The 13,778-nt window shown below is 52.9% G+C and overlaps 1 protein-coding gene across 1 annotated transcript in view; it reads right to left on the bottom strand.

Annotated features, from left to right (window-relative positions):
- The window catches only part of LOC128847369 (butyrophilin subfamily 1 member A1-like), a 45,066-nt gene extending 31,741 nt beyond the window's left edge, over positions 1–13,325 (bottom strand). Inside the window, exons 1-3 of the mRNA XM_054046759.1 lie at positions 12,949–13,325; positions 8,610–8,726; positions 4,838–5,185 (exon numbers count right to left, since the gene is read on the bottom strand). Coding sequence (XP_053902734.1) covers positions 4,838–5,185; positions 8,610–8,726; positions 12,949–13,006 — 523 coding nt within the window. The 5' untranslated portion in view covers positions 13,007–13,325. The remainder of the gene's footprint in view (positions 1–4,837; positions 5,186–8,609; positions 8,727–12,948) is intronic.
- Positions 13,326–13,778: the final 453 nt, after the last annotated feature.

Genomic DNA, 13,778 nt, shown 5'->3' with positions numbered 1-13,778 from the left:
TGTCCCCTGACTCCAGCTAGCTGGGGACTAACAGATAAACGGAGGGAAAAGTTTGAGCCCTTGCAGCATCTCCAAAGTAGGACATCTCCAAGGGTGGGGCCAATTCCATTCCAGGTATAAAGAAAAAAGGTGCCAAACTCTGCAGTTAGGGCCCATCTACACTAGCAGCACTACGACGGCACAGCTGCGCTGATGCAGCTGCACCACTGTAACGCATCAGGTGAAGACACTCTATGCCAATGGGAGAGAGCTCTCCCGTCTGCATAATAACTCCACCCCCGTGAGACGCAGCAGCAATGTCGGCAGGAGAAGCTCCCCCACTGACATGGTGCTGTCTTACACCAACCTAAGCGCTGGGGTACTTATGTCACTCAGGGGTGTGGATTATTCACCCCCATAAGTTATACCGAAGTAAGAGATAGCGTAGACAAGCCCGTAGTTCAACCAGACCCAGAGGGAGGTGAAGATTTTTGCCCTGAGCGTTGATACTCACAGGCCTACTTTTACTCATTGCAGCAAGAAGATAACCACAAGAAGGACACCAGCCTATTCGAAGAGCTGGGTGCTGGCTGCTGGTTCAGCTCAGGGCGGTGTCATTACATTAATGCCAAATCAGCAGTGTGAGTTTTAAATTCATAGGGTGTGTGGCCTGTGAACCCTTTAGTACTGAAGAAATCTGACACTAATTTTGTTGCTGCTGTTTGCAAAGTATTTGCTGTGTGGATGTCATGATAAGATTGTTTTCAGATTTATGAGGAGTCTCAGTTAACCCTCAGATCGTCCTCTTCTGAACCTAAAGATTGTTTTAGTTTAAGCAGCTTTACTACACTGTGGTTTCTTTATTCCAAACCGGAGCAACTCAGGGTACGGGTGTCCATGACTGTCCAAATGTGCATATTTATATCGTGTGTTTTTATCCATGGGTGGGAGTTCCGCTATCAAACCAGACTGAACCCGCTTACTCTTCTTGTAATAACATGGAATTGTAGTGGGTGCTTGTGTAACCGAAGTTTGGTAACGTTACAAGAGGGAATGATCTTGTTGGGGTTATAAAGTGAACTCCGTATAATACCCAGCTTGGCCGTGATTGGCAGCTCAGGTTACTCAGAGCTGACAGTTATTGTGCTGTGGATGGGAGTGAGTGGCTGGAAGGGTTTTATATAGAATGTAACATTGTCACTGCATTAAAACAATGAGAAACACAAAGTACAAGTGTATCAGAGTTACTGCCTATGACTGTTTCTCTGACAGTAGCGATTAGAGGCAGGGGAGGCAGAGTCTTCCCAAAAGTTGGGTGGCCAGGGCCCCCTGGCCCCTCTATGGCCCTGCATCTGCTCCACCCCTTCCACCCAAGGCCCTGCCCCCAGGAAAGCCAGAAGCTGGAGTGGGCTGGGAGCAGCGGACCCTCCACCTGCCGGGGGGCGGGGAGAGGAGGCAAGAGCAGGGCCCATGGTGAAAAGTGGGTGGGCCATGGCCCCCTTGCCCACCTCTTCTGGTGCCCCTGATTAGAGGCCCCAGCTGAGATGGGGACCCAGGTGTGTTGGGCATTATACACACGTAACAGGAGACAGTCTCTGCTCTGGAGAGTCTACAGTCTAAACAGGCAAGATGGACAAAGGGTGAGAGAGGAAACAGAGGACCAGAGACTTGCCCAAGTCCATGTACAGCTCAGTAACAAAGGCAGGAATAGCACCACTGTCCCTTGACACTCCGGGCATGTTCACACCACAAATGCAAGTCGACTTATGTTAGGTCAACTTACAGCCACTGCAGTAATTACTGCAGTGGTTCATGTCTATTCTACCCTTCTTCTGTCGGTGGTGTCTGTTGTCCCCAGGAGCGCTTCCACTCACTTAAGAGGAGCAGTGAGGAGGGCTGAGAGCCTGGGCTCTCAACTACGCATGCAGCTCCATGTACAGTTGCCCTTTTCTGAACCTTTTCTAGTGCCAGTATATCTTTTTTTTTTTAGGATTTATTTAACCTGGGGCTAACATACCTGTTCCTCACTACTTTACTGTAGTCATCTGGCCTTGCCCCATCACAACACTGACAAATTAGGTTGATGTAAGCTGTTTTACATCGACCTAGCTCTGTAGTGTAGACCAGGCAACAGTCCATTGCACTATCCACTAGGCAACCCTGCCTCTCATTTAGTGCTGTTCTAGCTTATGTGCATATACTGCATTTTCTCTAGTGATGGTGGATGAACTGCTCCATAATCCTGCAGTTTCCTGAGCAGGAACAAGGGACTGGTTCTCCCTTTGATGAACACCCACAATACCTCTCTCACCACACACTGTGCAGCAGGGACAAAATGTTGAATCAGAAGAACCATTGGAAGGAGCTGAGCACTGCTTAACTGATGAGCTGGAAGGCTAAAATCTTCCACTACTTTCACGTACAAAGCTAATTTTAGAAACATATTTGTACTCCCCCTTGTGGTTTAGAGAGCATGGCCCCTTCAAAACCGTGGGGGATGCTCAACCTCCCACTCCATCCCAGGCCCCTCCCCCACCCCACCTCTGCTCCCAAGTCCCCACTCCTACCTCGCCTCTTCCTGCCCTGCCCCCTCCCCTGAGCATGCCCGGCCATTGCTCCTCCCCTCTCCCTCCTAGCGCCTCCTGCATGCCATGGAACAGTTGATTGCAGCAGATGGTAGGTGCTGGGAGGGAGGGGGAGGAATTGATCAGCGGGGCTGCTGGTGGACAGGAGGCTAGTAGATGGCTGCCAGTGGGTGCTAAGCACCTGCTAATTTTTTTCCATGAGTGCTCAAGCCCTGGAACACCCACGGAGTCAGCGCCTATAGGGAGGAGGGTGGAGAGAGGGAGAGTGACAGGGCATGTGTGTCTGCAGCTCCCAACAAAAGAAGCAGCTGAGAACCTGTCCGAAGCCCGGGAGGGACAGAGCAGCTGACTGGGGACACCCCCCGGACAGGAGCCAGGAGGAGCATTGTGATAGGAAGGAATCACCTGAGAAGGACAAACCAGAGCTGGACCCAGTATCCCTGTCACCCAGAGCTGTATGGAGCCGTGAGTACTGGGGCTTGTGACCTTGCATTGGGAATAAAGAGGGAGGCTGTAGCCAGGTAAGGGGGAGGTTGTCGCTCTGTGGGGCTTTGCAGAGAACGGCAGAAGAAGGCACCATTGGGGTTTGCTGGGGAAAGTTCAATGGTGCCAAAGGCGATCAGGAGCACCCAAGACTCACCACTGCACTGGAACTCTGCCCAGGACTCCTGAACTCTGAGTAGACATAGTGCTTGGCATCCACCCTTTTATATTGTGCTACCACTGGGGCCTCGTGTTGGATCTCAGCCTGTTTTATCCTCAACCCCCATATTCCCCCTGTTGTTTTTCTACCTTCATCCCTCTGTAAATAAATATTTCCCCTTCCTATATTTGTTGTACTATTCCGGTGTGTGTTTATCCCAGAGGATTTCGAACAGGTTCCCCTGGGTCTGGGATGACTTGTGCCTGCCGATAGTGTGTGTGTTGGAGGCTGGGGGGGAGGAGTCAGAGACAGGGCAGCAGGGTTCAGCAGTATTACTAAGCATGCTCAGTACAAGCCAGGCAGCAAATCTGGGTGAGCACATGACCCTGCATCCTCCCGGATACATCACCTGTGCCCTGGGTTGGAAGGGAGTTACCCTGCTGCGCTCCAGTGCACTCCTGTTCTTGGCTGGAGCCGCTCTGCAGAGCGGACTCCATCTTGACCACGAGGGCTCTACAGTTACATATTAGTTCCCAACAAACACTTGTCAATGCAGAATTAAAGTTGCCCAAAAGTGCATTGTGCCTTTCCAAAATGCAGAGAGCGGCTAAACTTAAATGTCTGAAACCCAAGAGATACAAAGTAACGGCTCACAGCACCCCAGCCCTGCAACCTTAACTCTGCCTCCTGGGCTGGCAATAGGCTCTGGGAACACTTCAGTGAGGGTGTTGCCATAATACACAGGCATGAGGGAGGGCTATGGAAATGTGCCATTGCTTGTGCTGTGTTTCTTGGATTTGGATTCCAGTATCTCTCTGCCCTCACTCCCACTGCCTTCCCCGTGTTTGGAGTCACTGTAGTGACTGGTGGAGGGATTCATTTGAGCAGGCTGGCAGAGCTGTCACTGCGATATGAGGAAAGGGATCATGTTTGCCTCATTTCAATGCTGAGGTTTGTAGGCTGTGACAGTAGAAGTGCACAGAGGTGTCTTATTGCCATGGGGATTGTCAGCAGTCTGGTATTTGCTGCCCCTGACCTAAACCTCATGTCACGGTTACAGAACTAGCTACACTGGTTCCCTTGCTGGACTCTCTAGTTCAGGGGTCAGTCCCCCTGCCTTTACCCATCTGGTGGGGGGGGGGGAATTCCCCAACTCTCCCACTCTTATACCAGGCTCTGGGCTACAGGACCCTGTTCATCGACCATTATAACCCCATGGGTGCCAGATGTAAGCCAAGATCAATCCCAGCTGGTGGCATCCGTGTTGGGAGGATCTGCCATTGTTTGGCCCCAGGTGATCTCAAAAATGTTGTAATAACCACAACATGTTAATCTCACCTGACTTTTCAGGGGTGTTTGTGTATCTCATTAACCCCTTGCTCTAATGACTCAAATTTAGCCCACTAACCCCACCCCAGACTCCAATGAGTCACAGCAATTTTCAAGACAATCTGAGTATGCATGTGGATTTTAGAGACCGTCAAAAAACCAAATAGCTGTTAAACAGTAAACTAGAATCAACCTTAACCAGAGCAGAGCTGCCCCCCACCATAATGAGAAAAATCTAGTGTCATCTCACAATGAATCCTGTGACTCCACTTATTACCCTGTATCAGAACAAGTTACTGACCTGCCACCTGCAGTTCCAATAAAGCTTCTTCATAAGAGACACTGGATTTAAAAAAACACTTGTACTGTCCATCGTCAGATGGTCGGATATCATATATTCTCAGGGAAACTCTCCCATTGGTGATTTCATCTTTCAAGAGCTCAGTTCTTCCTCGATATTCCAGGATCTGCTCACCGTACTGATCTTGCCCATCACGGTACAGGTGCACGACTGCAGAGAACTCGGATCGGAACCATCTCACCTCCATGTTCTCAGCGCTCATCCTGGGGGAGAGGTGGCAGGGCAGGATGGCCTCCCCACCTAGGGAGGCAGTGATTGGATGCTCAGGTCCAGTCACTGTGAACTGTGCTGTGAAATGTACAATAAAAAATGGAAGTTGAAACCGGCAAGGGGCTGGGGTGGCATTAATTCAGCAGTAAGACACCACCCTGTGTTAGAAGTGAACACCCCATACCCAGGCAGTGCCCTAGACATGTCTGTGAGTGCAGAGAGGCAGAGGCTTGTGGTTACTGCACCTCTGACTCCCTCTGTGGCCTGCTCAAGGAATGTCCCCTTAAGTCTCAGACCTCCAGCCATCACCTTTCTCCAGGCAGTGACCCACATCCCTCTCCCTCCACACTGGGATTTATAGATGTAAGCAGAGTCAGGATGAGCTCTACCCTGACATCTGGTGGTGAATTATGGTGAGTGTGGAAAAGAACTCCAGGGGCTGATCTTGTTTGCATAGGCACACCCACTCGCCTGGCATGAAACAACAGCAACTCAAAGTGGTTACTTTGGCTGGTGTGGGATCCCCAGTTTCTCTGTTATTGGGGCAGGAAGAATAAAGTTTTGTTACCCTGATTCTGTGAATCAAGGCCAGTGGAACTGTTGTATGACAGAAGCCTGAGTGAGTCATTCACCATTACCTAAGTAGCATTTGCTTGTCAAGGGGCATGGGTTACAAAACCCAGTGAATTGAGAGAGGTTGGGGGTAGGTATTGGTACCTGCTGGTGTGGGTCCCTTTTGTGGGCCTGAAACACCAATTGCACTACCTCCTTTCTCTGCTATTGAATGTCAGAGCTAACTTTGATTCCCTTAGGAGTTTAGTTACAGGCTGCTGAGCTGAGTTTGCACTGGAGCTCCCCTACTACTAGCTGAAATCACAAAAGAGCTAAATAGCAACAGAGGGTCCTGTGGCACCTTTGAGACTAACAGAAGTATTGGGAGCATAAGCTTTTGTGGGTAAGAACTTCACTTCTTCGGATGCAAGAAGATGTCTTATGTTCCCAATACTTCTGTTAGTCTCAAAGGTGCCACAGGACCCTCTGTTGCTTTTTACAGATTCAGACTAACACAGCTACCCCTCTGATAAAAGAGCTAAAGTTATTAAGAGCTGAGATCACTGAGGCTCTGTTAACTAGTGGGGGAGCCTGAAGCTATATTGCTAAGCGGCTGGTGGAGCAGCTAGTAGAGTGGAGCCTTGCGGGGGTGAGTGGAGCGGCTCACAGGTTGGTGAGTGGAGCAGAGCGGCTGGAGGAGCAGCTAGCAGAGCAGAGCCATGCAGAGCGGAGCCTTGTGGGAGCGGCCCAAGGGACGGCTGGAGCAGAGCGGAGTGGCTCACAGGTCGGTGAGCGGAGCGGAGCAGCTGCCAGAGCAGTTCGTGGGACGGCAGGAGTGGGACTGCGGGTGGAGTGGAGCGGCTCGTGGTGAAGGCTGTGGTGGAACCCCACGGAGAAGCAGCCGGTTGGGCTCGGATCACGTAAGGTGCCCCTTAACACCCTGCTCGCCTCCCCCCCTTGAACTCTGGGGCTGCACTGATCAGGGACAGAGACTTTGGGGTTGTTGGACTTTTGGGACTTTGGTGATTCTTGGGTCGCTGGTTTCAAGAACCAACGGGAAAGGACACGGCCCAATTTGCTGGGGTGGGTCTTCACTCATGGTTTGGTCTATGAACTCTAGTTGTGGTGTTTTCCCAATTTAATGCTATGTCGTTTACCTCATGTTATTAAACATTTTCTGCTACACCGAGGCTCTGTGCTTGTGAGAGGGGAAGTATTGCCTCTTTGAGGCGCCTAGGGGTGTGTGTAAGATTTTCCCAGGTCACTGGGTGGGGGCTCGAGCTGGTTCTGTGTCACGCTGTTGGGAAGGGACCCCTATGTACTGAACCCGGCCCTTGCTGCTATCAACTTGGCCTGGCAGAAGGGTTACATATATATATATATATATATGGAGATATACCTATCTCATAGAGCTGGAAAGGACCTTGAAAGGTCATCAAGTCCAGCCCCCTGCCTTCACTAGCAAGACCAAGAACTGATTTTGCTCCAGATTCCCTAAGTGGCCCCCTCAAGGATTGAACTCACAATCCTGGGTTTAGCAGGCCAGTGCTCAAACCACTGAGCTATCCCTCCCCCCGCCTTACAGCCTCCCTGGAATTCACTGTGGTTTTCCCAGCAGGCCTGACCAAAGACCAGCACCTGCGCTTTGCTTTCTATCCCATGGCTATAGGCAGCATGTGCCAGCATCTACCTGTAACCAAACAGCTCTTCCAAAGCAAAGAACATTGAAGGCTAAAAGCTTGACAGAGAAAAGTTACCATAAACCAACTGAAGGTCTGAACATGTTACACTGATCCCAAAGGATTCTCATCTGGCACATGGGACGCTCTGGTAGGATCCAAAGTCTTTCAAACCTTTCTCTGGTTTGCCCTCTTGGTTAACAGATCCTGTTGGTTTGTAGCCCAAGATTCCAGGCTTTAGGGTTTGTACCAAAAATCTTTGTTCTCTTTGGCTTCTGGGGACCTGGTCTGAATAGGGCTCAACCCTTCTCTTGGGCACTTGGGGATAATGGATACTGGGAGGACTGATTCTCTGATACACCAAGATCTTTACATGCTGCTCCAGTGCGGGGCCCTCCCCAGCTGGTGTAGGGATGGTGTAAGGACCTGCAAGGTATAGAGATGTGAAAACAGATAATCATCACCACTCTGCAGGTGGTGGTTTTAAAGGCAAAGTCAGAGGTCAGATAACGGAGAGGGGGAAGGAGGCAGATAGAAAAGAGCAGGGGGAAGAGAACCAGCCGTTGTGGAACTGCACAGAAAGGGGGATCTCAGGGCAGAGACTCAGCATCAGGAGAGACAGAGAGAGCTGGTTCAATTAGCAGGTTGGAAACCACAGCGGGGCGGGGGGGGGGGGGGGGAAACCACAGAGCCTGACTAGCTGTGGAGGCAGCCCCAGGTGTGGAGTGGATCACTAAAAGGGCTGCACCGAGAGCACAGAATGAAGAAGCCAGCAAATACCCTCACATCCTCATTCTGAGATGAGGTTTAGTGTTTAGCCCTAGTACAGTGTGAATGACTTGTGGGTTGTTACTTCATAACCAGAGAGTCAGGGATTCATGACTTGTTTGTGGCTGAAGAGTCTGATCTGTGACTTATACGGTCCGGCAGTGCAGTGCATAGGAATTGGGTAGTGTCCCTTTAAATAGTCTGTGAGCCCTGTAATGGTGCTCACCATGTCCTATGCTTTAGAAGCCACCTGTCAGAGCAGCAGCATGTGCGAAGTAGGCCTGACAAGACTGCGTATAGATAGTAACCATGGTTCCCGGGGAGCCAGCAGTGCCCTGTGGTTTCTCCATGTGGCTGATTGTTGTATAAAGACCAAAAGACACAACAGGCAGCAGGCTGAGCAGATGCTATTTATAACACAAGGCAGTGATGTGAGAAGGACGGTAATGGCCAACAATAATAGCAATAGGCAGCAAACCCAGCAAGGAGGCCAGAGCTCCTACCTGACACCAGCCTGAGAAACTGTAGAGTGAGGCAGAGAGCGATGTAGCCAGGCAGAGCGGAGCTCACTGTGGAGCTGGGAGAGAACAAAGGAACCTTCCCCATCATTGTAGCTTGGTCTGTGAAACAGGAGAAATAACAAACCAGTCGGTGAGTGAGTGGGATGCGGTGACAGTGCCATGGGGCAGTGGGGAGGAGGTCAGATGTCCTGTACCAGGGTAGGGAACGGATTCAGACAAACAGGCATTGTTTGTACCTGCTCTGACCAGAGTTAGATGACATGGTGATTAAAATGCCACATTCAGTGGCTGCTTGTCTTCATTAGTGCTTGCACCATGGCTACCACCTGTGGAAACCAATGGCAGCAATCCAGGGACACGTTAAGAGACAAAGCCAATTTAGACAAGGCCTGAGAGAGCAGTGGCCAGAGCTGGAAGTAGAGGAGTTGTTTCAATATTAAATATACAGTTATTGTTGGGGCAAAGTGCCCCCCCAGCCACACCTATTGCAAGTGAGGGTTCTCTGGGGAGCTCCCTACGTGGCCGTGGTGATTTTATGTGTCAGTGACCCACCCTAATTGTCTCCAGCGTTGGTGCAATGTCAGGGATGAATTCAGTGAGGCATGTCTGTGCCTCTTAGGATCTGCAACATCCAAACCGCTCTGACAGACAAAGAGCTTTAGATAAAGTGTTAGAGACACTCAGGCTCACGCTGCACCCAACTGTGCAGCCCCTACCAGGCTGTGCAGTGATGTCAAGTCCTCCCAGGAACCAGACCGTGCCTGGAACTTCCCCTAGACTGGGACAGCCACCAGGGCCTGTGTTGCCCACAGAGAGACCAGCATTGGCCAGGAAAGGGCCTGACCAGAGCTCCAGGCTGCAGATTCACAGCCTCCCTCCCTCCCCATGACTCCCACTGACAGAGCTCTAGGGTAGCTGAAGCACCCCCTGTCCTGGCAGATACCCGTAGTAACAGAACCTGCCCTCCGGGGCAATGGCCCTGCAGTCTCAGGAGGGGCTGGGAGGGATTCACTGAATCTGGACCAAGGTTTTTCTCTTCTCCTCTTTCAGTGCCTCATTTTGGAACGTCACTTCAGTGATGCACGCTGGAGTTCGGTATTGTGAGCTCAGCATCACAGTGACAGCATCTATCTTTTATGTGGCTAGGAGATCACAGAGACTCACAAAGCCTGAGTTAGGTGCCCAGGACCCCATACAATAAATGGGAAGACGTAGGTGCACTAGACTGCCATTCACAAAAGCCAGCACACTAGGCAGGGAGCTGCCCAAGCTAGCCCAAGGGAGATGCCAGCCAAAGGGGGGTGTGCTAAGCCCCGCCCCTTTCTCGGAGATAGGCACCTCACTCGGGGCTGCCGGGAGGCACCTAGCTCTGGTAGCGACCAACAGTGGGGGACTGGCTTTGGAGCTGGGGACTTATGCAATTTTAGCCAAAAGCTTTTACCCCAGTAGTTAGAGCACTCCGCTGGGGTGTGGCAGGCCCCAGTTTAAGTCCCCCATCAGGCAGAACGTGAGAAGTAATTTAAACAAGGATCTGCCATCTTGCACGTCAGTGCCTGAATCACTGGGCTCCAGGATATCTGCTGTGGGGTCCCTCAGTCTGTCCTGGTGAAGCCGTTCCACTGTGTATAAATAATGAACCAATCATCAGAGTGGGGACGGGATCCTGGGTCTCCCACATCCCGGATGAGGGCTTTAACCACCAGGTTACAGAATCACACTGGAGCTTATGCTCTCCCATTTGGGCCAGAGAGAGTGAGAGCACCCACATGAGAATAAGTCTATAGCCTGGTGGGGTCATGTGCCAGAAGTGAGGAAGCCCCATATCAACATATCCCACAGCTCAGAGGTTAAGGCCCTTACCTAAGAGGTGACAGATCCCAGGTCACATCCTGTCTACCCCTTTAGATACAGGGGGGTTTGAACTGAGGGTCTGCCACTGCCCATGTGAGTACCCAAACCGCTGGGCTAAAGGTTAGAGTGAAGGCCTCCTCTTTTTGTGAACACTTGTCTGAGGGGCCCGATCCAGCAGGCAGCCGATCACCTATCTTCCCCTGGTTTGTGAATCGCTCTGGGCTCCGGTTGGAGATAGGTGTGTGGACACGGAGAGGGAGGCAGCTGGGCAGATGCCAAGAGGCAGAAACACAGGCACTGAGGGATCTTTTACAGCAAAATTTTAGGTGCTGAGTTAGTGTTTAAGCCCTTAGAGGATTCAGCTGGGGTTTTGTGCATCACAGAGGACCATAAAACTGGGACTTAGGCATGGGCGTCAGGTATCAAAGGCTAGGAGAGGCTGTGCCTCCCCAAACAACCCTGTGTGGTCCTGCCCCCGCTCTGCCTCCGCTGGCACTCTGTGGCTCTTCCCCCATGGCTGGAGCCATGGGCTGGGGCTGGGGCTAGGGACTCTGGGGGGCTGTGCCGCCTGCCTCACCAGTAATCTGGGGCCGGGGGTGCTCGGGTGGCCAGGGACCTGGTGGCCACGGAGTGGGGGATGACTCTGGGCTCCTGTGGGAAGGGGGCGGGAGCAACGGGGCCTTGGAAAGAAGTGACGAGCTGGGCTGAAGGCTAGCCTCCCCGACCCCAGGTTTCACCCTCTGCCCATGGACTTAGGTGCCTAAAACCTTAAACTAAAGCACCTAACTCCCTTTGTGCATCAGGCCCTTATAACTAAGGGATGGGAAAAGAAATACACATGCATGCACAACATACACCATCCCCTAAGGAAAATTACAAATGGACATTACTTGCCAATTATATTTAATATTACTGACTTTAGCTGATGAGTGAAAGGGAGAACCAGCCCTGTGTCAGAGTCCCTGTCTGTGTTCCAATGAGCAGAGATCTCTGAATTTGCATGGACATTTCCACAGTCATGCTTAAAATCAGAGTGAGGAGGTGCTGGCTTATCCCTGCGATCACCAGGAACGAGGCCCTTTGGCAGTAAGAGATCACCTAGAGCAGTGGTTAGGGTTACCATATTGGAGGCCCTGAAAAAGAGGACACTCCAAGGGGCCCTGCCCCCGCCCCAACTCCGCCCATTCCCCGCCCCCGGCCCTGCCCCAACTTCGCCCCTTCCGTGCACCAGCCTTGCCCCAACTCCTCCTCTTCCCCAAAGTCCCCTCCCCAACTCCGCCCCCTCCCCTGAACACTCCGCCCCCTGCTCCTCCCCCTCCCCTGCTTCCCGTGAATCAAATGTTCGCAGGAAGCCTGAAACAGGCAGGCAGCAGGTAAGCTGGGGCTGAGGCTAGGGGGAGGGCGGCGGACGCAAGGAAACGCGGCCCAGTCCGGCCCCCCTGGCCAAGCGGCTCACTCTGGCGGCTGGGCAAGAGGCTCTGGCCCTGGTCGCTCCGGCCCGGCTTGGCTCGGGCCCCAGTTCCGGCCAGCGGCCGAGCACCCCCGGCCCCACCAGCCCCGGCCGAGCCGCTCCGGCCCGGCCCTGGCCGAGCGGTGCTGGCCGAGCACCCCCAGCCCCAGCCCCGGTCCCAGCAGCTCTGGCTCGGCTCAGGCCCCAGTTCCAGCCGAGCACCTCTGGCCCAGCCCCGGCTGGCAGCCGAGCACCCCCGGCCCCATCGGCCCCGGCCGAGCAGCTCCAGCCCGGCCCCGGCCCTGGCCGAGCAGCACCGGCTGACGGCATCCCAGCTCACAGCTGCCTCTTCCCGGGCTCCGGCTGCTGCTGTGCTGGGGAGAGCGGCGGGAGCCAGGAAAGTTGAACCGCGGGGAGAAGGTAGTCCCCTTACCATGCCTCCCTATTTTCCCGGACATGTTTGGCTTTTTGGAAATTCCTCCTGGACGGGGATTTGAGGACCAAAAAGCTGGACATGTCCGGGAAAATCTGGACGTATGGTAACCCTAGCAGTGGTCCCCAAACTGTGGGGCGAACATTTGTGTGGGGTGGGCCCTGGACCATCCCCCAGTGGGGGGCAGGAAGGGAGCATCACCCAGTCCCGCTCTGCTCCCAGCTCTACTCTGGCCACGCCCCCAGCCATAGCTCCACTCCCAGCCCCACCCCAGCCTCAGCAGCGGCTCTCCTTCCGGCACCACTCCCAGCCCCGGACCTGCCCCCAGTTGTGACCTCAGCCCAGCTCCCGTCCTGACCACAGCTCCAGCCACAGCTCCAGCCACAGCCTGGCCCCCTTATACCCCTCCAGGGAGCTGTGGCCTTGCTGCCAGCCCAGCTTCCAACTGCAGCTCCTGGGGGCAGAGTGGGGCATGGAGAGGAGTAAGGGGGGTGTGACAGAAAAGTTTTTGGACCACTGATCTACAGAAGAAGTGCTGTGAGTAAGGAAATCTCAGACAGACGCGCCAGAGCCCAGAGCTCCCCTACCTGCTGCACCTTGGAAAGAAGCTGCCCAGCTGTTTCTGTCTCTGCAGGGGGCTCCCATCCACAGCCATTCTAGGAAGAGCTTGTATCATAAGTGTCCGTTTCCCCTGCTGAGGCTGTCTCCTCCATTCCGCACAGAGAGTTCCGGAGCCCAGGGGCTGCAGACTGGACTCTTCCTACTTTATTGATTCATTTAATGTATTTTTAGTTGACTGAGCGTCCTGCCTCCTGCTGCTTCCACCTGCTGCTAAAATGAAAGTAACAAAGTGGTTGGAAAGTTACGATCACAGACTCCCTGGGACAGGCTGATTACAGCACAGCGATCAAAGTCCCCTAAGCTGGGCACACACCCTCAGCAAGCACCGAGATGGCGGGTCTGATGCCAGCAGTCTCAGTGATCCATCTGTGCCCACCTGGGGCGTGTCAGTTCTGAAACCTGCTTTTCCTGCTCTCCACTGGTCACTATAACAGCAATAAATTCTGTTTGTACGGCACCTTCTGCCAGAGCTTTCTGCTCCTGAGGGAAAATAAAACAATGCTGCCTCTTTTGGCCTGAGCAGCTACTCAAAGTTTGGGCCCTGTCGGTTTTCCAGCTGGGAGGAGAAATTGAAGGTGGAATCTGGGAACTTTGGTGCAATCTTGTATATTTACAAGGAATGGACAAAACATTCCATACAAGGAATGTTTCCCTGAACACAGAAGGTGCCAATAATAGGGGACTGTGTCCTTGCTCACAGCACCCGAACCTCTCTTCAACCAGCACCTAAAACACTCTCGGGATGTTTTCCAGGATTGTGCAGCCAGCTGCTTGTACAGGCTGTGTCTGTCTGTCT

The sequence above is a fragment of the Malaclemys terrapin genome, chromosome 13, assembly GCF_027887155.1.
Source record: "Malaclemys terrapin pileata isolate rMalTer1 chromosome 13, rMalTer1.hap1, whole genome shotgun sequence".
Classification (NCBI taxonomy): Eukaryota; Metazoa; Chordata; order Testudines; family Emydidae; genus Malaclemys; species Malaclemys terrapin.
The sequence above is the reverse complement of the archived record's forward strand: the minus strand, read 5'-3'. Positions and strand labels throughout refer to the sequence as shown.